General features: G+C 42.2%; 1 protein-coding gene across 4 annotated transcripts in view; it reads left to right on the forward strand.

Annotated features, from left to right (window-relative positions):
- The window catches only part of tafa5a (TAFA chemokine like family member 5a), a 137,324-nt gene that overhangs the window by 25,175 nt on the left and 86,340 nt on the right, over positions 1–25,809 (forward strand). Inside the window, exon 1 of one of the 4 annotated variants that reach the window (XR_013075857.1) lies at positions 20,139–21,152. The exons of 2 other annotated variants lie outside the window; for them this stretch is intronic. Coding sequence is in view for 1 of the 2 variants with exons in the window: in XM_076722347.1 (XP_076578462.1) it covers positions 21,062–21,152 (91 nt within the window). In the remaining variant the exon portion in view is untranslated. Of the gene's footprint in view, positions 1–20,138; positions 21,153–25,809 lie in introns of those variants that run through there. One more of the 4 variants, XM_076722347.1, reaches the window with a different exon arrangement.

Consider the following 25,809-nt stretch of genomic DNA (forward strand, 5'->3'; position numbering starts at 1 on the left):
TGCTGAGCCATGTGTTGATTTCTGAGAGCGTGCTGACCCTGTTTATCCCTGTGTCGACTGCTGCCGGTTTTCCACTCATAAAAAAAGTGGGTGCACACTTTGTCTAGATGGTTGAACAATTCAGTGGAATCCTGCTTTAGCACATCTGATTGCTCTCTGCTAACATCATTTGCTCCCACATTTGGGATAACTGGAAGAATTTCGGAGTGTTTGATAGTTGGGAGATTTTCCTCTTTGATGGTAAGACCATAGCATCTGGGAAGCTGTGTGTTTTCATTGTCTTTCCAGTCATGTTTCTGACTGCAGCATCTTATAGATTATAGATTGAATCGTGTCTTTAATCGAGTTTTTCCCCCTTTACTCTCCACATGATTTCTTTGTCTTTTTCTGTCGACTGGCTTTTTTCATGATTCTCCCATGTTCATTCGTATCAGCAGCCATCTCCACTTTCACCTCATGGAGATTTATGAATGGTTTGATGCTGTTTCACAGTCTTAATGTGTCAGGGTTGCCTGTGGTCCATGTCCATGCTCCCTAGTGAAAATCACCTGAGCTCAATCCATAAATTCTTCCCCCTCTGGGAGTACAGTCTTGCACCTATCTCGAGGTTTAGCAGCCAGATTATCCCATCAGGTAGAAATCCCATTCACAGCACATGACGTCACAGGTTTAGTGTCAGTGAGCCTCAGGAAAGTTGCAGCGACATTTAGAAATAGTTCTCTACTTGATTCTGATTAACTGAGTTACTGTCTGGGTTGCATTCATGTTTGTCCTCCAAATGATTTAGTTATTGTAGGAAATCTCCTTAAAAGTGTTGTAGTGTGAGACAAGCAGGAAAAAGTAGCGAAAATAACAGCGAAGCAGAGAGCATCTGCACTGTAGCAAAAAAGAAAGCAGGGACAACTGCAAGCCCTTATGTGACATTACTGGGTCATACTATTAATATGCACCACATGGGGCTTCCTTGTATTCGTCTTTTTTAAATATTAGTATAATTCAAAGAATGCTATTCTTAGTTCAGGTGCCAAAAGCTGTGTTTGTCAGTGACCAGATCATCGGAGGTGAAAAAGACAGGCTCGTGCATGACTGCTAATGTCACAGCCTGGTAAATATATTTTGTGCTGCAATCAAATAAAAGGAGCTGCATACATAATATTTGTTTTATGGTGTAGGAGTCGTAGTTGACATGAGAGGATCCTGAAGCTAGAACGCTCGCCAGAAGTCTTTCAATCATTATTTAAAAAACAGTCTGACACATTTACGTCACATCAACATCATTCCCCAGCCTCATCAGAATCCCTTTAAACTAAGTCCCTCAGCAGAACCTGTCAAGCAAACCACTGAGGAGTACAAAGTGCATTGAAGAACCTCTTCCCAAGTACAGATCAATTTTCTTTGTGATCAGCCGAGCTTGATGAGATAAAAGTGTTTCCAAACGTTTTAAAGGCAAAGCTGTTTCCCTCTCTGTCTCCCCAGTCAGCCACTTTGAAGGCTTAGGGCTCTTTTTCCTCTTTCTTCTCTTTCCTTGACTATGCTGACGGTGTAGAACTGGGCTTCTCATTTCGCGAGCCCTGCGTGAAGCAGCCACCGTGCAAAATGTCATACATTCATTCATTCATTGTATCAGACACAAGAATGGATGCCATATCTGATACTGTCATTGTTAAACATTCAAAAAGACCATTTCCTCTTTTTGTTTACAAGGTTCAGGTCTTAAATCAAAGTACTGAATCCTTCCCGAAATATTATCCTCTCTGCTTCAGACATATTTTCCTGTGAAGAGGGAAGAGGCAGGAGTGTGGCTTCACGCTGTGGTTCAGGATTTAAACCTGCCCGGGTGGTGGCAGTCTGTGCAAGCGCCAGGCTGTGGTGTTAGCCAGTGGTCCTGCCAAGCGAGGCCCCGCCACATAAACAGGATTCCCCCTTGGCGAGCAGGCTGGCATAGCAGGCCCCGCGGCCCTTTGAAGTGACAGGCCCCCTGAGTCCCCTGGGAGAGGCTTGGGATCTGATCCCTCTGCTCACACACGCACTTGCCAGGACACAAATACACACATATTTGCAGATTCACATCCACGCGGGCACATCCACACGCGCAAACACATAATCTGCTCTCGCTCAATCAAGCACCCAAAAAATATGATCTGCCCCCGTGTCCAGCAAATAAACACAAGCTGCAACACACTAACCAGACTACAGATCTCTGTAGCCAGAGCTGATAAAGGGCAAGCAGGAAGCTCCCAGAGTGCACCTGGCTCTGTGATGATAAAGGAGTGGGTCGCGGCTCCCAGCATGCATGAAGGCTTTGGCCAAGGAAAGAAGGCTGAGGTTGACTGACAGAGGGAGAGCAGGATAAAAGCAACAATACATTAAAAACAGCTTTATCTATCACATGTTTTTGTTGTTTTGTGCCATTTTATCATCACTTCTATCACTGCTAAGACTAAAAATCATGAACCAATAGAAATGTCTGCACATTGTACCAGTTGCATTTTCATTAACGCACTCAACAAGCATATGTTCTCACTTCAAGTGGCATCCAGCCACATAGTTTTGGTATTTGAAATATCAGTCTTTGAGCTTTGTGCCTTTAGACTATGGAATTTCGTTTTTATGAACTGACCCTATTAACGAAGACAGACATTTTATGACTTTGCTATATAAACGTGTCTTATGGCAACCTCGTTACATTTATAAACCATTAATTTGCAGTAGCAAATACGTTTTAAAAGAAATGTCATGAAGCCTGCTTGTATTTTTATACCAGTATAATGAGGAAATTCGGTTTCATGAACAGGTGTTCATGTTGCAGCTCACTTTGGGGGTTTTCCCAGCCCGGAGCTTTACTGTTCTGGCTCAGTCTCACTGCTCTCATCAACCTTGTTTCAAGCCACAGCAGGCAGCAAAAAGCTCTAAAAAACAATAGTATTCAAGGTGCAAAAACACAGCTCAACAGATTTTGAACGTACATTTGGCCAGATCGCCAGAAACACGACTCCAAATGAATGATAATGTTGCTCTGAGTTTGCTGGGTGTGTAAATAGGCAATGTGCTGTATTAAAAAGTTGATTATCAGTGTTCTGTTCATAGGTTGTTTCTGCTGCTTCTAAGGGGCCAAACAAAATCTGCTATTGCAATTTGAAGATTAAGCCAAGGCCATGATTTGTATCTTATAATAGCATGCTAACAACCACCCTGACCTCCATCCTATGACCCCTGTGGAGTTTAGCAATGTCACGCTTTCTGGATTGAATTTTGCCAGTGAACATAATCCAGAGAGCAATTACATTCATACATTTGAAATGCATACTGAATAACCGCTTTGCAATATATGATCACTATGATTAGGATGTTTATGGAGGCTCACCCACATGCATCTTCACGCTGGTCTGAGCTCATATTCAAGCACCATACACAAACCATCCTTTCAACTAAAACGTGCAAAATAAGTTGTTGAAATAGTTTAATTAATTCGCCTGCTCTGTCAAGTGTTTTCCTGCATGATTTAAATACTTCTCGGCCTCTGAATTTGCAAATTGACAATTATAATTATTGGATTTTGCCGGGGGGGGAAAGCTAATGATTTGAGCTCATTCTTTTGGGATTCATTTCATTTATGTTTTGAAGATTGTGTATACTAATTGATTAGCTTTAATCTATCTAATTGTTTGAGTCACTTCGCTCATGGCAGTGTGGATTATGTCACGCGGCTGGGGTTTTGGTTGGGTTAGTAGGCTACACACTTCCTCTGAATGTGTTGCGTTACTCGTCTGCCCACAAACTGATAGGTGTTTGTTATACACATCAGTGGTGGACACAGTGATTGATTACACTGCAAATGGTGTGAAAGATTAAGAGAGAGGGGAAGACGGAGACATAAATAAAGACAGAGCTTGGTGGGAAATACAACTGAAAGGTGCACAAGAGTTAAACAGAAAGATAAAGGATAAGAGAGGGAGCGAGGAGGAAAGGCCAGAAATCAAGAGATAATCAATGACAAGAGAGAGGCTATCAAAAGCTTTCAACTCCGCGCCGAGCTTTGAAAGGGACTTCATCAAAATTGCTCCCCTCAGCCCCACCACCCACCCACCCACTGGGCCACCAGCTTTTCCTCTTGTTGACTGTGGTGCACTCCATCAGCCAGGGGCATGGCAGCAGCAATGGTAATTGAGTTGCCTATTATCGATTCGCTCATGGCAGCCCTCCTTCATTCTATCTGTCACTATTAGCTCGGTGAGTAAGGGGACGCTGAGAGTATGAAGGGAGAGTAGAGTTTGGATGGTGAGGTGTGAGGTCTGCAGAGGAGGAAGTAGAATGACAAAGGAAAGTGTGATCAGAACATACTGTGCTTTATTAGGGACCGTCTTATAATTATTGGCCTTGGGAGGGAGCCTGAACTTCATGATTATCTTCTAAAAAAGCAACACTTTCCCCAGTGTTATTAATATTTTGTGAGCCCTCCCCGTGACTAAGGAAAAAAAAAAAAGAATGAGGTAAAACATTAAATATATTGTCTTTGTACTGTTTTTAATTGAGTACATGTCAAAAAGAATTAGCAAGTTATCACATTCTGTTTTATTTATGTTTCACGAAGCATCAGAACTTTTTTTGGAATCGGGGTTGCGTAATACGCTACACAAGGCAGGTAAATAAAATATAAATATGACATAGAAAAAAAAACATCCTCTGCTCTGCCACAACAAAAATAGAGAGGACTTTTCCTACCCTAATAACTTTCACACAGCCCCTTACAGGAAGGTAGTGAAGGTTACGTTTGAAGTGTGCCATTTTCCCCATATATTTTATGAGCTGTGTCATTTCCTCTTTCCCACCTTTCCTCTTAATTTTCTCTTCTGCGCTCCCTGTTTGTCTTATGTTTCCCCATGGTTTTCCTTCTTTTCTTTCCTCTCCTGGCACTCCACGACCCGCCTCTACTCTTTATCTTCCCTGCTTTGTCAGGCGATTGAGAGGCATGATGCGAAGGCAGGAAACAGGGAGGGAGGGGATGAGGGGGGTAATAAACCCAAAGATGAATCAAGGACCAAGCAGTGAAACCCACATCTTCCTCTCTCTCTCTCTCTCTTCAGGCACAGAAGGGTGTGGTGGTGAGGCTGGCAGGGTAGTAGCAAGAACTGCTGAGGACTCACAAATCCTTGCACCTGTTTTTCTTTTTTGAAGGCCCTCCGCCGATAAACGCATGTAAATAGTCAAGTCTTGTAGGCAGTCCAGATGACAGGCAGCAGATGTTTACCCCAGGGCTCAGTAAATCACAGGTTAGCTGCTTTGATTATGGACCCTCGTCAGTTCCCAGAGGAATAAGTTGACAGGCTTTAAGGCAAGCTTGTGGTATGAATTATAAATAACACAGTCGGTTGCTGCACTTCGATGGCCATCCGAGGAAGGTCTTTGCTTCAAGGAACACAGTTACATTGAAGGAAAAGGTATAAATGTGACAGATAAACTCGTATTAAGGAGGATAAGGATAGAATAAGGATATAATTCCTTCAAGGGTTCCAACAAATGTCAAATATTTTAACAAGCCTGTCTCCTACAAAATAGTTTTATGTACCATTAATTTGTTTTGCCAACTACTGTATATTGTGGATGAAGCCAAAGTGCTGTCTGGATCGCTGTTAATGGCTCTTATAATGGAGGATGTGATTATACTGCATGGAAGTCATATAGAGGAGGTTATATATGGAAACTCAAAGTGTCCAATGTTGGATGAATAAGATGTGAAATCAATGATTACGTGATTAAATACAAATAGCACAAGGAAAAGTGAAATAATACAAAAAAAATCTACTTTCTTCACAATGTCTTTGTCTTTGAAGTCAGACAAACTGACAGGGCCACTTATTTAATTAGATGTAAACAAACAGAAGGCACAGCCAATCAGAGAACTGGCCTTTGTACTAATGATAATTAGCTGTTTTGTCAAAAACAGGGGTCATTGGAGGAAATGGAATTACATAAAAACAGACTTTGGGAATAGGATAGTTTAAAAATTAGAAACTGCTAAAATTAGATAAAAATGAATGCAAAAAATTATGATTTAAAAAATATTTTCACAATTTCTGGCTTAGATTATCTATTTTGCCTGCATATTATTCATCTGATTATTTATTATGACGTCGTTATTTATCTAATATTGGGCACTTTAGGGTTAGGTCTCCGTAGCTGGGGCGGATAACTGGGGGTCAAAGACAAGAGACAGTTTTTTTTTCCAAAACATTTGGTTAAGAGTCAGCAAAGATTGTTCTTCGTGTCTCACATTCTCAATCAACATTGAGTTTTTCAGTATTTAACCAAGACAGCCTTTCCCAACCAAGAGCTTTGCACTGCTTAAACATACCCATAATCATATAAATCATGCTTTACTTGCGGGGAGTGGATACTGAAGACTGCAGATATTTTCAGTGGGAACATTTTATGTTGTGTTTGGTAAAAAATGCACATGCTAATGCAGCTTTGTTGCATATAAATGTCATTTTCAGGTGGTAGTGTGTAAACAGCAGACTGTAATTTGTGTTTATATTCAGCATGGATGCATGTTGTATCACTCGTTTCTTTCTGTGTTTGACATGAGTCCCTCAAAGCAGCCAGTGTTTTCCTCCTCACAGAGGAGCTATCTGCTCAGTAGGTGGTAGCACATGAAGCCAGTACAAACTGCCCATGTGTGTGCGTATGCGGCAGTGTGTCCGTGTGCATGGGTGTGTGGCAGCCAAGTAGGCAGTCAGGCATCATGCTGCCACTGTATCGAACGACAGCAGTGGATGCCAGCTACGCTTCCGCTCCTCACATGAAAGGAGGAAGGATGGAAATGGTTGTGGTTCAGGGGAGAAAATGGGGGAGTGGGGGTCGGGGGTGGGGGATTGCTCGGGTGGAAGCAGGGAGGGATGGATGGGGCGGATGGATGGCTGAGCGTCCCGAGGAGGCTGCCAGGCACCCAACTTCCCTGCACAGATGGAGCCCAACACTGCCCAGCACCAGCCAAGTAGTCCACAGAGTGCGTGTGAGTGTGCGAAAGATGTATGTGTTGGGAATTTTAAGGTGTGTGGGCTAATGTGTGTTTATGAGTTTGCGTGCGCGAAATTGGATTTTTAGCTGAGTGTTTCTGTGTGTTTTAGTGCGTGTGCAGGATTTGCTGAGATATGAGCAGGGGTTATTTGTACAGTACAGAGTTTTTTTGGGGGGGGGGGGGGGGATGGCGGTTGGAATGCAAATGCTCTTCAGTAACGGGAAAACTCAGGCCTCAGCTCATTTTAATGCTTTTTTTTTTTTTTTTTTTTTTTTTTTTTTACGCTTACTGCGCTGGAATCAATCAATAAATAAAGCAAACGTGGGGGGGGGGAGGGGGGAGAAAACGTGCATTTGTTGGCAGAAAATTGTTGGTGGATAAATATGTAAATGTTCGGTGCCGCTGTGAAACATCGCCATTGCCCTCCGAGCATTTTGGGCCTACTTTAGATGCAAACACATGAGTGATCAGAGTCAGAGCCTTGCTTGATAGCGCTCCTCTCGAGGAAGCTTTCAGGACATGAACTCCCTTTTTTCTCCCCCTCTCTTACTTTCTCTCTGTCTTTCTTCTTAATCAGTTTGCCCCTCTCACTTTCAGTTAATCAACCTCTCTCTCTCTCTCTCTCTCTCTCTCTCTCTCTCTCTCTCTCTCTTGCTCTCTCTCTCTCAATCTGTTCCTCTCTACCTCTTTCATACATTTAATTAACAAACCTCTTTCTTTTTTGTCCTGCAGATTCTAGTCACACGAACAGTATGTTGTTGTCATCACTCCTGTGGTTCATGTAAAACCTGCACCTCCCTGCACTGAGGGAGGAGGTGTGTGTGTGTGTGTGCGTGTACCATATCAAAGGAAACATTTGACTCCATTTTGACTCCACCTTGACTCCTTCATGGATCAGCTGCTGCAGTAAAAGCAATACCAGACATTTTTGCCCTTGGTGGCTACAAAGGAAGATGATTATCAGGGATTTACGTGATGTGTTTGTGTGCGTCCATAAATACTATATGTATAGTTGTGTGTGTGTGTGTGTGTGTGTGTGTGTGTGTGTGTGTGTGTAGGTAGGAGAGATGTGATGATGAATATGTTAGAGGCTGCCTTTGGCTCATGCAGGATGCAACCTTGTGTGCCGCTGTGCCTGTACATCTGGGCGGGAGCACTGATCTATAAATTCTCATGTGTGATAATTTTTTTTCTCTCTCTCTCTCTCTCTCACACACACACACACAAAGAGAAATAGATGTCACAGGTGAGGCAGGCCAGCGAGCAAACATGTGGCACTTGCCAACACCCCGCAAAACTAATCTCATATCTGCTTTTGCTGTTGGGAGATTGTTTGTGCGACGGCCCTAAGGAGAGCCGAGGAGGCAGAGAGGGGATAAAATCAAATCTAGCTCTTGTCACCAACTCAATTCTCCAAGTGATGTGTGTGTGTGTGTGTGTGTGTGTGCGCATGTGTGTGAAAGCGACATAAAGTGCATGCGAGAATGAGCACGTGTGTGTGTGTGCTCCCATACCGGCACTTCCAGCACATCGAGAAGCGAGTTTAATGTTTTCATTGGTATGCCAAAGTTACAGAAGATTGTGAGTAAGGCTGCTGCTCGAAAGGAGTGTCATCCATTCTCCCTTCTACTTCTATTTGCCCTTCAACTAAAGAGCCTCTCGAGCCTATGAGAATGGGTGAGAGCATTTTTTTTTTTTTTTCCTTAACATTGGAGCTTCCATATACTACGCAGGTGGTGCCATACCCTCTGTGCTGTGGAATAAGAGATGAAGATGGAGCCCTCACATCTCTATAGCCGGGGATAATGGGATTCCAGGCCATATTTTCATGGTGTAAAGAGACAAAGCCCGGTTGGAATCAGGGTTGATCCTCTGTCTTTCTAGTGTTGTCAGAGGGAGTTTGAGCCCTGGAGAGGCCAGAGGATGGTGCTCCATCTTTACAGTGTTTGTCCTCATTCTCATATCTTCCTACATTCTCTGTTATTGCTTTCATTCTTTCTCTCTCTTTTTTTTTGTCACTGTCTATCTGTTTCTCTTGTCTCTCTCTCATAGCTTTCTGTCTTATCAATGCTCTCTTTTTCCCCTTTGTTGTCTATTTCCCTCCTTATGTGCTGTCACACTCTTTTTCTCCCTATTATACAGTCTTTTAAGGTTGACGTGTCATTGAATTGCCAAAATATTAGTCTACCAGTCAAAAAGAGCCTGTATTTTAAGGACTATGCCGGTGCATTCGCACGGTTCTAGCTCATTACGGTAACTGAAAATCATGTATAGTTTATACACTATGAGATTTTTGGAACTATTTTTGACTTAGACCAACACTTTTTTTTATCTTTATCTTCAGTGTAATTAAATACAAATCATAAGCACTGTTCAAGCAAGTTTTTTTTGTGTATTTCTTGGCTTGTCTGGCAAGCTGCCACAAACAATTGCCCTTGCAAGGATAAAGCTGAATTTTGCTGAATTAAATTGCATTGCATTGCATAGAATTAAATTGAAAGAGTTAGATTTATATACTGCATGGTTTAGAATGGAAATGAATGGATTCCTGCAATGGGAAAAAAAAATCTATTCAGATTTCTAAAACATGGCAGCGTTGTTTATGAAATAGCTAAATGCTGTGTTAAGTATGTGTGATCTGTAGTAAATGGGTTAAATATTGCAAATCCACAACTGTTAAATTAGGCTTGAAGCACCAATCAATATTTGTTAAAATAACAATTCATAATTCATGCATAATTCCTGCGTAATGTGAAAGAGGTCACTCGCAGTGACAAACCCACTGAGAATTATCACCTGATGTTTTAGCGCCTTTCATTGCACTTTCATCGCACTGCTTTGGTTATACGGCTCACAGCTTTACTTTCTTGGTTGCATCCAGTGAAAAGCTCTAGTAAACCCCTTGTACACGACCTGCAGAGCAGCAGATGCAAGACAGACACAGTTAGCGAGTAGCTGGTGAATACAGTGGAGCATTTAGCGGCGAAAGAGATAGATTTTTCCCACAGGAGCTGGTGGAGACCAAAAACAGAGCTAAAAATTTGTACATATTGGACATACATTCTGCTGGGGGCGACGACTGGCTTTTTAGGCCATCAGTACAGAAAGCAGACATGACTACTGCACATACTGTACAAGAGCAAGCACATTAGATCACCATTTTTTGAGCTCACTATGTGCGCCTTTATCTCCAAACAATCCCTCTGGCTGTTCAACCGAAGGCCATGTGTCTACAGTGAAGAACTGGGCAAAGAGGCAGTATATGGTTCCAACAATGTGCGTCCATCAGCAGCCTGTGGTGACGGTCAGACTGTGTTAGTGTCTGACTCTCTGCTCAAGCGTTGCGACAAAATTGTGAATCATCTCACCCTTCATGCCACTCCATACGATTTACTCCCTGTCTTCCTCATGCCCGAAAAGACAAAAATTAGTTTGTCTGTGTCTGATCCCCCCTTCTCTTTTTTTCTTGCTCCAGTCTTCCTCCCTGACTCTGTTTCTCTCTCTCTCTCTCTCTCTCTACATGCCTTCATCTAATCATCACATTTCTTTTCATTTGCCTTTCCCTTTTTTCCCCCACCCAGATTAATGCAGACAAGAGAGGGTGACTCGAAGTTACAGCAATCTAGAGAAGAGACTCTTTTTTCCCCCTTTTTTTCAACCTTGTGCCAGACAATGTTGCTACCAAATATTACCATCATCTTGCTCTATTTTCACAATTGAATTTTGTTCGGGCTAGAGAGGCCACAGCCTCTCCTGCTTTAAAGCTATTGCTGCTTTTCAATTTCCGTTGTATGGCTTTTCATCTCTTTGCAGGTACACACAGAGCCTGCTGTGCATCATTTATTTACAATGAGCTTCAAAGCCACACTGAAATATATACAAAGTGTGCAGTAAATGACCCACCAAGCATAAAAACAGTACATGTTTGACTTATTTGCTTTCATGTTCAGAGTTCACTCGTCATAATTCAAACTATAGTGTCACTACCACGCCTTTTACATGATAAGCATGCATGTACTGTAAAGCACGTGAGCAGTTACCTGTTGTCACAAGCAAAACAGCATTTTAGTCAACAAAATAGCATGGAAGCAAAAATAATGAGCGCATGCAAGGTGTATGTAGACATTATGGACGGGCTGTTTAATGGAAAAAATGGACATTTCAGGTAATATGCTTAGTTGCTGTCTTGCTACGAGTTAGACAAGAAGTTAGATACCCCACTCGTGCGTGTACAATAAATGTGAAGTTACAGCCCAAAAGGTGGTTAGCTTAGCTTAGCTTAGCACAAAGACTGGAAGCTAGCCTTGCCATGTTAACATGTTTCCCGCTGTGTCCAGTATTGGTCCGAAGCTAAGCTAACGAGCTGCTGGCTTAAGCTTCTTATTAAACTGGCAAATATGAAAGTGGCATTTATCTTCCTGTTCAGCTCTCTGCAAAAAAAAAAGTGAATATGCATATTCCCTTTGGATAGCTTTGTGTAGGTCTACTGTTATCCCCCTGTTTATAGAACATGAAGCTATAGTTCAACAGTTCTACAGTACATACCGTGATAATGAGCAAGGTTATGTGTGAGCTTTCAACGATCCTTTGCAGCTACCTGACACACGACTCTTGTGTGTTTGCACAAAGCAAACCCTGAGTTGTTTCATGACTATCTCAACTTGACCCGTTCTTGTAGCTTTCATTGGGGCAAACAGACATGTTATAACCCGAATCAGTGTCTCGCCTCTTTTCCTCTTTTCCGTCTGCCTCCTTTCATTTCTCATTTCCATGCATATAATTTTCCTGCCTGCCTTGTAACTATTGCCGCGTTCACCTGTTTGCTCTGAGAGGAGCTCTTCAGTATGCTGAGAGCTCATGCAGAAGGCCAAACATTCCTCTTGAAAGCTTTTTTTCCTTCGCGTCTCAGTGATCTGTTCCTAAACGTGGCAGTGGGAGCTTTACATTGAACACCAGTGAGGATCCATACATAGAAGATGGGTATGAAAATTAAGGCTTGAGCCAATTAACATTCTTTCACAGGATTCACAATAAAATTGAAAGTGTGGTTCATTTCATGTTGATAGGATATTGATTTTTAATTACTTCTTAACAGATTGAATATGACATCCTCATTACAAAAGTTGATCAATATTTAAAGGATGAAGTCAGCTTTCTTGCTGAATCGTTTGCATTGAAAGGGAGCTGAAGCCAGCCCCTGTGAGATTTCTATATTGACACTGGAGCTTTTGTGGACTCCATAATCAAGGTATTCTATCCAACATGTCCTCTTACGTAAACAGCAGGAAAGGTCATTTGCCAGTGACTCCCAAATAACATATATGACCACTGGACAGTAGCAGAGACAAGTGAACCAGGCAAACATGTGGTTATGACATAAAACTGTCATTTCATTGATATTCAGTTGTATAAGGCATCGTTAAGCTGTTATGCACCAACACTTTAATTTGGTTTCCCTTCTTTCCAATCATTCCAAAGTCTGGTTGTAATATATAACATGGATTAATGGAAACGAGCGCAAGCAACTTTTCATATTCCCTCTAATTGAACAAACTTGTTTTGCAAAGATTGCAATCTGTAAGACAGTGTTAACATCGTTATTCCCCATATTAAAAAAAAAAAAGAAATTAATAAAATACGAAAGATCTTTCCAGACCCGACAAAAGCAAGCGAGGAATAGAGGCGAGAACAAATAGGCTTGGTTCATTTCCAGGTGTATTTATTTTGTTCTTGTGATCATGTGACATTGTGATTGAGGCTGATTTTATTTTCATTTTAGTAAATTTAGACACATAGGCTACTTTGTCCTCTGAGTATCATTACCCACATCTCTCCCTGGGGACAACGGGAACACTTGGTAGATAAACTTGTGTTTGGTGTTGCTCGACTTTGTTGTTAAATATTTAATTGCCAGAGCTGTTGCTTTTGTGTGTGTGTGTGTGTTTTGTTTTTTTTTTGTCCATTGAGATGACAGATAAAGAGGCAGCAGGAGGCTTCTGCACAGCGAGAGATGATTTCTTTATTAGCTATCCATTTGGGGCCCTAATTTATCAGCCTAAGCATTTTATTGTTATCTGTAGAAAGTTTGCTTATATGCAAAACAGTATGCAGGATGTAATGTATTCTCTATGGACACTCTGTAAAAATGAAAGAGTTGAGAAAACTAAATATTTCAAGGAAACAAACTTTAATAACATTTATGCCTTTGAATTTGTCCGCCTTCACTGCTGTGGAAACTCTATATTTTACAAGTTTGAATTTTCATTTCTGGTAATATTCTCTAAGGTCAAGATACTCATATCTGTATATTATTCTTACTTATTATACCGTGTATTAATTTGACCATTAGTAACACAGTGTCAGGTCTGCTGTATGTGTCGAGTGGTTTCTGTGGATACTGTCTTCAAAATTAGAAAATAGAGACTTTCTGTGGGACTTTAATGCAACTGTGTTGAATGCTGGAAGGTATTGTGAGGTGCACCTGAGAGCATCTTTATTAACACCATAGGGCAACTGCAGTTCAAGTAGTTATTGTTATTTGGCCTGCTGGTCAAGGCAGTTAAGATACTTAAAACCTGTAGCACCTGATTGCTGCAATTTGCTTCAAAATCCTCCTCCTCTGAGTCATGTATCTCCGTCAAACCTGAACACACAGACATGTTACAAGTGTTTTCAGATTCAGTATGAGTGACACTTTCCAGGGATATCATTATCTCCAATGTCAGCTGTGACTAAACGTCTGTAAGTGTGCTTCGAAATCTTGGAAAAAAGGCGCTCCAGAACTTGCCTGAGATTCTTCACGTTTTTAAGTTTTCTTGGGTGTCAAAGGAATGCAGTAATTGTCTTTGCATCCACAGGTACACTGCAAACAGGGACTGCTAATAGCTAATTCTGCTGCTGTCAATTTGACAAAATTTAAGCAAATGTAAGCTTGTAGCTGCAGCCCACAGCTAACTAACTGACCCCATGGCAACGCGTTTACGTCCCCTAAAGCCTACTAATTATGGCAACGGTGCTCCCAAAACTTAAAGCATGATTATGCCCAAAATCTAAGTAAGAAAAGACTAATAATAGGAGTGCAGTTGTTCATGTGGGCCCACAGTGTCAGACTTTGACAGTCTGTCATGGAGGGAAGTGGCTGTATTCCCAGACTAAAGAACAGACTTTGACTTTAATAAACTTTATCACTTAATATTGAATCATACCTAAAAATTAGAAATTGTCCAAGCACACTTTTGTTTGCGAGACTAGGTGGGTTTGTCAGCACCACTATGACTACTATTACTACTTCAACAAAGACTATAAGTTGGCATTTTTACAGTCATTGCAGTTGGTTCCATTCTTTTCCTGGTGAAAAGTGCAGAAAAAGAAGTGACAAATTAATCAAGTAAACTTAACTCAGCCTATCTTGCCAATGAGTCATGGTGGCACTGTAGCACTTAACTGGTAGCTAATGGAATCAGGCCAGGTGAGCCTTCAGTGCTGAGGGAAGATGGATGAATGAAGATGGGGCAAATGGAGACTAAATAGAGAAGCGTCTCCCGGATGGGTGACTGTGGGTGCTTGTTTGTTTTTCTCCGACTACAGGAAATGTAAGAAGCTTAGTGGGAGCCTCAAGAGGATCAGTCTGTCACCACTGTTTGCCAGCCCGATGCATTGCATTTCCTATAATAACACTTACTTAACTGTGCACTGCGTGTGCGTACAGTTAATAATGAATGATATGATAACTTTGTTGCTTGAGTGACACTGCTTCCAGTTAAAAAGAAGAGGGTGTCGATTAGATTGAAATGAGTTAAATGACTAAAAATAATGTTTTTCCTCAAACTTCTTAACATATAGATTCTGCACATTGTCTCCTTCTGCCAAGGAGTTTTTGAGACATAATGCTTGTAAGGACCAAAAATATGTAGCTGGATTCCATGCATCTCTGGCTGCTCACTCGTTGGACAATACAAATACAATCTAGGCTGAAAAACTTACGAACTTTTTTCATGACCTTTTGAACCCTTTTTAGATCATAAGGTTCTCATGTTCCCCAAGAATAGAATAGAACAAAATTAATGTTAATAAAAGTAATCTGTCTTTTCTTTGAGGCTAATAATAAGACCTTCACAGAAATAAATGAGCTATAAATGACACTGTTATGTTCTTTATAGCTCATATATTTCTGTCTTTATATTTAGTGTTATATAATGTCTGATATTAGACACTTTCACTAAAAACACACAAACTTTATGATGTGGAAAATTACCTGACATCGCAGCTAACAAATATTCCCTAAATACAAAGACATGAATGTGACAGATGTCTGAGGTGACGTGTTTTTGATGGATTATTTCCTGGCAGACACTTTGTTTCTTTCCTGTGGGTGTCAGGTGATTGACAGGGAGCGAAAAGAAACGCAGCGCGTGCCATACTAAGCACGAGGAAAGACTGATTAAACAGAGAATTTTACAAAGCCAAATTGGTGCTTTGTGCTCTCCTGAAGGAAGATTGATCCGTGGTATCTCCAAGTATGGCAGCTGGGAGCAGATTCGGCTGTGGGTGGTGTAAAGGGGAACAGAAACTTAAATGATTGTCAGGACAATCTGTTTCAGCCACAGGTCTGAGGTCGCCTGCAGGCGTTTTGTTGGACAGGTGTATTGACCTCATGTGGGACTGACATTTTTTTCCCATTCAGCTTTTGTTTGGAAATGTCTGTAAGTTGAGCTAGACTGAAGTAAAGACGAGTCAAAATCTCTGTCCTGACACTACCACACATCACTGCAGATACTGGATTAAAGACAGCGCTATCCTCAGCTAGCTTACTGTCATACTGTCGCAGTGCTTAAAGTGGTTATAATCAGTGTTTTTAGAATGACAACAGATGAAATGACTCAATGTTATGAGAAATGAATTGCTCTGTGTAATGAACTGAGAATTATTGCATCTTCCCTCAGCTCTACAGAGCATTTTAGCATCTTTCAGCTCATTGTTTCGCTTTTCATAGCTTGTTTCTGCTGCCCTCAGTGGCCAAAAAAATCTATTACCAGAATTAACTAATAAGTATGATGACTTATTTTTTATATTCTTCTCCAACAATTGCTGAGCTACTTAATATTTTTTCATCGAACAACTTCCTGTTTACTACATTATACTTTATTGATGATGTAATTTGCTATAATAAACGAGTTATTATCAGAATAAGAATTTATTGAACCTCATTAGACATATGCGATGGTATGAAAATAAGCAATCTCTAAAACAAGTATGCAGAAGATTTTGTTGGATCACAAAAACTTTCCGATCCTTAATAAAGTTAAAGAGGTTTATGAATCTCCAAGCCTCAACTCTTCACATTCAAATGGCAAATATTTACTCGAATGCAGACCCGAGGTGGTCCCAAGCAGCAGATGCCAACCCAGGCAACATGAAACACTCCCTTTTCCAGTATTGATGTTGTATAAAACTCTGCCAGACATATTGGATTATCCAGTCCTGCTGTTAAACTTGGATTCTTCACTGGGTAATTCATGGACTATGAAACATTTATTCAATTATCTGTCTATTAGGTTCTTAAAGGACTTTATTTACAGTCGACCTCATCCCAGGGGCAGCCATTGTTTCCTGACAGACAGCTGGAGTGTGTGCGTGTATCTGCCCAAATAATAATGTCTCCACCTGTCAGAAGACAAAGTGGGTCACAAGGGAAGCCATATTGGTGGCTGCCACCTCAACTTTTATCTCTGATTAAACTGTAAGAATCTTTGTGTTGGACACCCTGCTGGACATGAGCCGTATGTTCCAGCTTTTCCCTCTGATTAAGCCCTCCTTCAAATTTATTGGCCATGGGAAATAATGGGAAACACAGCGAATGTAGAAGTTTTAGGCCATTACTCATGGCTTTTATTGGCATGGGCTCTGTCTGGCACACAGCCAGTGACCTGCACAGAGGACAAAGCAAGTAACGCCTCTCCTGGCTTCTGGCAAGGAAAAGCAGCGGTGAGGGGGTGGCAGCATCGGAGGAGAAAGTGAGAGAGGAGACGTGGCCGCAGTGTAGGTGTGAGGATCCAGGGGAAGGAAATGGTTTAATAAATTACAGGGGAAAAAAAAAGAAACACAGAAAAGAATTCCACAATGCTCCAAAACTTATCTCAAGACATTTTTGATATCTCCTTGTTATATAAAGCAGGGGTTCGAAAAAATGCTAGCAAACACCTAACAGGGATTTTTAATAGTGTCTAGACAGAATAGTTGGTTTCCAAGGCTGCAGAGCAAGAATGAGCCCCCGTGTACGTTGTGAGAAAAATAATGTGGCATGTAAAATACTAACATGTAGGGCCGCGACTAATGGTTATTTTCGTTGTCGATGAATCTGTCTTAATCATATTCAGGATTAATCGATTAGTTCTTCGGCCATGAAATGTCCATCGGTGTCTCCCAAAGGCCAAGACGATGTCCTCAGATGTCTTGTTTCGTCCACAGCCCAAAGATATTCAGTGGAATGTCACAGAGGAGTGAAGAATGAGAAGATATTTACATTTAAGAAGCATGAATCAGTGAATTCAGACCTTTTTTATTATTATTATTACTCAAACCGATGAACAAATACTCAAAATAGTTGCTAGATTTTAATAGTTGATGACATGCAGATATTCATTTTTTCACCTGTCACACCTGTCATTGTACAGGTAACACAAAATGTAATTGTTGTGGGTCCTGGAGCCGCTTTAACAGCCCAAACAACATGCTTAACATTGTTTTATTAGTTTGATAACTCATGACATACTGCACAATTCTTGGCTTGTGAGTGACTTATATTAGTTCATGCACAGCCCATATAACCGAGAATAAAACATCACATATGGCTGCATCTGATGGAATAATAATGCTTTGTGCTAAATTCCATATTTTGTCACCTTCATCAAATGTGCAGACTGAGTTTATGGCTCAAGGAGTGAAGAGTTTTCACTGGAACATTTTGTACATATTAAGTTTTAATGAGGTCAGAAGAGAGAAAAAGTAACTTATCATTCTGCTGATTTTACACAAGATCAGTTTACTCATCATGATCCATGTAAGTACTTGCAGCGCATACACAGTGTATACGTTTAATGTCTTCTGTGGCTTTGAAGGAAGCTTTCCAAAGCTTGGAAAAGTAAGCCTGATCATGTCGTGAGGGTTGTTGAAAGATGCTACTGAGCTTCATTCTGCTTCATACACAAAAATGACAAAGAAAATCCACGCTGGCCTGGTTTGCTGCTTTATTTTTGCTGAAAATGCACAGTGACAACTGACCTGTAAGGAAAAGGCATAGACATGTAAAAGGAGCAGAATTCCAGCAGCATTCCCGCTGTTTTCTCTCCACACTCCAGTTTCTACTCTCAGCCATGGGCGCACTCTTTGTAGAGTGAAGCTACAGCTGACATAAGAGTCTACCGAATGCAGATTTCTACTGTATAAATGACTGAACTGAAAAGCCTAGCACCAAAACCATATGCACTGTGTGCATATGGTTTTGGTGCTTTGGGACTATTTTACACGTTCAACGCAACTGGTTCCTCTGGCATATCAAACATGTATCACTCCTGACTCAGTGTTTTCCAACGGTTTCTTAACCAGAGTTATATTTAGTTGTCCTCTCTTCCAGTATATAGTAGTATAGGCTCAGCAGATGATAATGTTAGACATGCACACACACTCGCACAGTCAGGAGCGCACATACAGTCTTCCCACCTCAAGTCCTTGTGGAGGTCAGGTCTCTGTTAATTGCTTTCCATGCAGTAGATGGATGGAGCACAGTGTTCTAGATGAGGCAGGGAGGTGTCAGGAAAGAAAAAAAAGAAAAAAAAAAAAACAGGTCCTCTCCAACACATACACACTCACACATGTTCATGCAATCATACTATAAACACACACAAACAAAGGAATAGACATTCACAGCATGCACACAAACACATACACAGTCTGGCACGCATGCCGGCCAACAGAGACTGTTATCAGCTAATTAGTGCTAGTAGCTGCAGGGGCCAACCTTATTGACACTGCAATGACAGCTCTCTGGTTTGAGTGGCACCGTCACTCGTCAGACCATGTCATTCTGATTCAATTATAAATACACAGACGCCAGGATAAAACTCACAAGTCCCCCAAGGAGGAAAATGCTGCTTTCAAATGCTGTGATCACTTGAGCGGCCATATGCATTATTGTGTGCAATCTGACCAGTTTCTTCCAAATGACCGACTGACTCAAATAAATGGATGAATAGTTCAATTTTCATCTCATCCCACGTCATGTGTACACAGCATGCAGATATACATTAAACAGAAACAATTGGTGGGTTTGGCGCTCAGCAGGAGGAGGGGGATTACACAAGCCATTGTTTTGCCACTCAATATTGTTCTTCCTCCAGTCCGATTGCTTCCACTCACTAATCCAGACATCCTTTTTAAACATCAGGCTGAGAACAGAGCAGAAGAGGCTTCTTAAGATTCTTGCAATGGCATCAATTCTTTATGTCTATAATATGATGAAATTTTAGGCTACATGTGTAATAGGTTTCAGAGGGTTTTGAATATTCTTGGAAAATGAGCTTCAGGCTAGGCTACCCAAAGCCTTTTGCTTGTTTCAATAACTGGGAGGCTTGGCTAATATGGAGGTGCAGAATTTCCTCAGCACACTTTTTACTTTTTTTTTTTTTTTTTTTTTGCAACATCAAGGCATGAGGTGAATGAAATCCACCTAAAAGAAGCATTTCTTTACAAATATCTGGAATGGAAGTTGCCACCTCTTTGGCTCTAGAAATAAATCTTCGTGACATCATTTTAATGGGGGTTAAAACTCATCACGAAGCACTCTTTCCAAGACTTATTTCGGGGTTTGCAGTCTGTTTGGCACATGATCACCTGCAGCCCACGGTTTGCTCACTTATTTTTCAGTGGAAACATCCTTTTATATAGCAGCACCATCTCACCCGTTGTAGCTGGAGGAGATTATTTGGGGGAGTTGTGACGTAACCTGGAGCTAAGCAGAGAGGAAAAACAGCCCATGAGGAACATACAGAGGGAAAGAGACGTGCCCACATTCACGCCTGCAACTGTTGTGATCTTTATAGATTATCTGATGGGAGAACAAAGTGGACAGAAAGGACCTGCACAGCCGGGTCTTTGGTCATATTGATTTCCTCAAAGAAAAGTCGAAGGGTATCCGTCCACACCGCCTCTGGTGTGGAACAAAAATGTTTTTGTGGAGCTATGACGCGCGGATAGGGGGACAGGGATTATCCGGGAGATGCTTAGTGCATGAAACTGGCAGTTCTCGTGCGTAAATGGCAAGAGTTGCATTGGACTGAATCAAGAGGGAAAGAGGGAGAGGGAGAGGTGGAGAGTTTGGGGGGCGACAGAGAGAGAGAGAGGGGGGAAAGTGACGGAACGACGGAGCGATATAGTGAAGAACCGGGACAGAGAGAGAGAGGGAGGGAGGGAGAACGAGAGAGAGAGAGAGAGAGAGAGAGAGAGAGAGAGAGAGAGGCTGCAAGGCGACTGGGTTAGCAGTATTTGCCTCTGCCTCTCCAGCAGTGGGAGAGACGTGCGTAACATGCAGCGGAGAGCGGTGATCATCATCTGCGCTCCGCATCGCCGTGGATCGCCGTGCGCACTCGAAGACAGAGACACACCAAGGGGCGCAGCCCGCTCCGCCGAACCTGTCGCAATAGACCCTTGAAGGAAAAGAAGGAAGAGAAGGAGAAGTGGTGTGAGAGGAAGATGCCAGCCCTTCAGACGGTGACTGGGGGTTAATCGCCCTGCTGTTTGGAGCCACTCTGACGCACCGGCGGCGAAGCGAGAGCGCGTATTTTTTTTTTTTGTTGTTCTCCGGAATCCCAGCCCTCTCTGTCACATCTAAACCGGACTATCAAGTGAGGATTTTTTCACCAAGGGGATGAATGCTGAATTACACGACCAGCAGAATATGAGTCAGTGCGTGTCTGTGAGCTGAGGTGGAGTGTGTGTCTCTCCCGCTGCACGGCTGTCTCGGTCCGCCACAAGCCTTCCTACGCCAGGATGCAGCTGCTCAGAGTTGCGTGGGCACTGACCGGAGCGGCGATCTGCTGCTTTCTCATTCTCCTTATTCACTCCCGCCTGCTCAAAGAAGGTAATCACTCACATCTCCGCCTGATTACATGTCACTTTTTACACTGTTTGAATGCGCCGCCGCCTTCCCTGTAGCTGAAGTTTTCCGCAACAGTAATTCCAATGCGGAGTGTGTCCGCAGCTTCGGCGCAACCGCAAGCACATATCGACTTTTTTCTTTCAATCGCTGTAAAATAAAATAAAAAAAGGACACTAAAGCAGATTAGTTTGCAGGAACACGTTGTATTCCCGAGCTGCGATTGTCCTCATCCGCAGTTTTCCTTATCAACAAGTCATTCGCCAGAGGTTGATCGATTGATCAATTTTGTGCGATCGAAAAAAATGAATTCAAGCTGCACAGAAAAAAAGCAGCATTAAAAGCAGCAGTTCACTGTTTGTATAGAATACAGATTTGTTGTAAACGTTTTCAATAGATGGCACTAGAGTCTAGCTTTAGGGTAACATTGAGGTCAAGCGGCTCAAATGTCGTTCCATTTACCTTCAGTTGTGTCTTCTGCCCCATATATGTGCACATGTGATACATTTCAGTCCCGATCGCCATTTACGCGCACAGACACACTGTGCACAATGTGTCTGTCATTGCTGCCATGCTGGATGATGGCACAGCCTGCGGGCATGGCTGCATTGAGGCAAGTGGTGCGGCTTGTGGGGTAATTAATTGAGTTTCCTTTGCTGACATTCAGATTAAGGAATGATTGCGTGACTCTGGCAATCACCAGAAACCAGTTCCATCAGGATTTAAGTGATGTTACAGCATGGCATGTTATCCCTGTTAGCAAATCATTAATTCCACCTGATGTAGCATAATAAATACAAATCATTCCTTTTCTGTGGGGAGATCTTCATGCAGAGGTTGAGTACACTTACTGCTCAAACTCCTTATGAAAGTCAAATGGTATAAACGAGGGAATTACTGTACTGTGTGAACCTGGCACAAAAAACAGCACTTAATATTCCCTCTATACATGTATACCCCGGGGCGAGCAGAGTCTCTTTGGCACTTAGGAACTGTCATGGGCTTCCTTTGTACCGGTTTTTGAGAAGCGTGGCTTGGAATGGCCTGCCATCCCCTCCCTGCCTCCGGCCCTGGGCAAATATTCAGGTCAAGCAGTGGCAAACACTCTCCTCACTGTGGTGAGTCCATGACTACTGTGGGGTAGGAGAATGTCCAGCCATACTGAAGGGGGTTGAGAGAGAGAGAGTGAGAGAGAGAGAGAAAACTTGTCTTTCAGCCAAAATGCGAGACAAGGGGAGTTCAGGATTTTGTACTGGCACATGTCCCGAAGCCTTCCTTTGGAGTTTTAATTTACTGTGGCATGCTAGCCTTTTCCACAGAGGTCAAAAAGAGGATTGTGTGGCCACCTACCAATCTGAAAAAAGTGCTGCTCACGGCAGCGTTAACGCGAGGGACCCTCGGTAGATTCAGGCCATCAGCATTGTCGAGCTCGTCGACTGGCAAGGCAATATTTTTGACCTTCACCGCCGAGCTGTTTGTCTGTATCATGTTGTGCTTTTACACCGAGGTGTTTTTCCCCTAAGCCTGCATTTTCTTTGCTTTCAAAACTTGACACCAAATCGCTTTTAACTTTGCGGGGGAAAGCTGCCGCTCGCTCGGTGGAGAGAAGATGCAATATAAGTTCATTATGGTTTATAAGGTCCCTGTTGAAATCTACCAGAGAGAGAGAGAGAGAGAGATGGAGGGAGAAAGGCACACAAAGGAGGGTTGAGAATATGCTCACTTCAGGCTACAAGAATGGCCAAGGTCAAAGCCAGCTGTAAGGGCTAATAATACCAACTGATAAAATGAATTCAAAGGAGTGCATTAGTGACAGTCTTTTGGGGATGAGGGTAATGAAAGGCATGCACAAGGGGTCTTAAAAAGAACAGACCCCTTTTAATCTTGTCTCACATATTCCTTCATGGGAACATCAGGCTTGTGCAGCACATCTCCCTCCAATGTGAGTTACATGCACGAAACAAAAGGAAGAGGGAAAACCAGGAAAATGTATTTTTAGTGTCCTCTCCACAGATTGATCGTCGGTGGCTGTGTTTACACGCATGTGTGTGTCTGTTATTGGTGGTGGTGCAGATGTGTGCGCAGGTGGTATTTTATCTGAAGGTAGCCTGCCGGCAGCACGTGTCATGAGTTATTATCATACCAGTAAAAGCGGGAGTGCTAGCTAGCTAGAGATCTGGGATGCTGATTTCGGCAATGGGAATGCTCATGAAAAAACAAAATGTCACCCATCTGCCAGCCGGTTAGATAGCCGAACACGCCGGTGAGTGTATTTTTGGGAGCTGCACACCTCGTTGTGTCAGCCCCCTTGCATAATGTGACATGGGATTGCGTGCATTGAGAAATGAGGATGCGGCGAGGGCGGATCGGGAATGGAAACATATTAAAACATTATGCATAGGGAATGTGGATGAATTTTGCGCCATAAATTTCTCACACTGTCCACTTCAATAATTCAGGCAATGGAGCAAATCCCATTTTGCTCTTCATTGGCCAAGAAATTTGTCACATGGCAATAGAGAGTCTGACAGATTCATGGAAGAGTTCTTGGTGAGGGAATTCACTGGTGGATCCGGGGCAATCTGTTTTAGCACAGGATAGGGTAAAATAATGAGATAGCCACTGTTCCAGAATATTTTTGGCATGAAATTGAGGCACCCTGTGGGTTACAATTAACGTTATGAAGAGCAGCTTCTTTAAAACCTCAATGGCATATAGTTCTCTCTTAATACAGCAGTAAAGTTGTAGAATCGACTGCAAGTTAGCATCAGGCAGGATTCAGACATTTATTCTTACATTTTCCTCTCGAATAAGAACAGTATTTGTACATAATTATCTTCTTAACTGCTGCAAATCGTGGGGATATTTTAGGACTCGCAGCTATAGAGGAGATAACTTGAATAAGCTTGAATGATTGATCTGTATCTGCCTCTTGACGTGCGTGGTGAGGGAGTAATCTTTATCTAAGATAGGATGATGTGAGCTGTTGCCAATGAACGTTTTGTGTAAGAAAACCACTTTTCGTGCTGCGAAGCTGTTTTGGAATAAGCACCTTTATAGATATCTAAAAAAAAAAAAAAAAAGAAAAGAGCTCAAAAAGACAGATGATACATTGTGATTGAAAGTAGATTTCAAATAAGCCAGGCCTTTTAGACATGCGGTGCTATGAAAGGAATCTCTGGTAAATCCCTCTACTAAACTCCTTTTTAACTGTACCCATTTTGCTAGTAGCTGTTTTATACTTCAAAGAGAAGCATATTGCCTAAACTGTCTCTGTGGCAATGGCATGTTGAATTGGAGTACCGCCGCATATTTCCTTCTTATTCATTCATAAAGCCTTGTGTTTGCACACCCAAGTGGCCTCTCAGTGTCCTCTACCTCTCTCAAACAGGCCACCCGTCTGCCTGATGACTGCAGTTATTGATCCTCAGGTAAAACCACAGGGTGAGCCATAATGGGCTAAAGTGACAGAGATATGTGTATTCATACACCGTGCCTGACATCAGGCGGCCCAAATCAGTTTTCATTTACCGCGTACAGAGGCCCAGTCCAGGGGATCCTCCTTCAAAAAGACATGGATTCCAATGGCATCCTGTGGTGTGGCAGCCCTGCTCGGAGCAGGCTCAGGCAGAATTGGGTCAAGCAGTGGCAAACGCTTGGTGTCATGCACGTATTGGCCCGTGGAGAAAGGGAAGCCCTGTCACGTCTTGAGACATGAGTTTAGAAAGGAAGGCACGTCATGTCTGCACTCCCAAGTAGCTTCTGTCTTTCTGTAGCCTGAGCTGCTTTCCCTAACAAAAAAAAAAAAAAAAAGCAGATGGACTGAAATAATCCAACATTTCATGGAAAGAAAATTCTGCAGTCTGCAGATTATGCGCTTTCACAGAATGTCATCCGCTTGTTTGCACCCAATAATCGGCGATGCGGCTAGTGCAGGGAGACATTGTGACCTGCCAGTCACACCAGAGGTCATCAGGTGGTCATTGTGAAACAGGGTTTATCAGGTTGCCTTTACAAAGCCCTGAACTCAAAGCTCAGGTCAAAGCAGGAAAAAGGCCAATCTAGTGTGCCTCAAATGCACCGCGCTTTCAATCACAGCTTTCAAGATGTGACCCCATTGCCTGTGAATGACCAGCAGATTGATCAAGCCTTTTTGGGACTAGTTCTACAACTCACAGGACTATTGGCTTTGTGTGCCAGAGTTGTCAAACAGTGGACGGTTATGTAAGACACTGAAGGACTGCTACACAACTGTTGTTTATATTGACAGCTGTCTGTGTTTTCCCCTTTATGCTACACTATTTTGCTTTCCCTCTTTTTTTTTTCTCTTACTGCAGAGACTCCAGTCCAACTATTCAATTTCAGCATGCCATCTGTGAATGCTGGGTTTCATTTTTTTCCCATCAGAATATTAATCGTGTTTGTGCTAAAAGAAGCACAATGATGAATATACTTCAGGCACAGTCGTAAAAGGCACAGTTGCTTGCCAAGCATCACCTGCATCTAAAAGATGTAGACTGTTTAATTACAGTCAAAGCCAGAGTGAACTGCACTGTGAGCGCTGACTTGAATATGACTTAGAGATACAGCAGCGCAGGTGTAGTCATTAAGCATTTCTTCCTTTTTAATCATATATTATTAA

Source organism: Chaetodon auriga, chromosome 22 (assembly GCF_051107435.1).
Source record: "Chaetodon auriga isolate fChaAug3 chromosome 22, fChaAug3.hap1, whole genome shotgun sequence".
In the NCBI taxonomy this organism is placed as follows: domain Eukaryota; kingdom Metazoa; phylum Chordata; class Actinopteri; order Chaetodontiformes; family Chaetodontidae; genus Chaetodon; species Chaetodon auriga.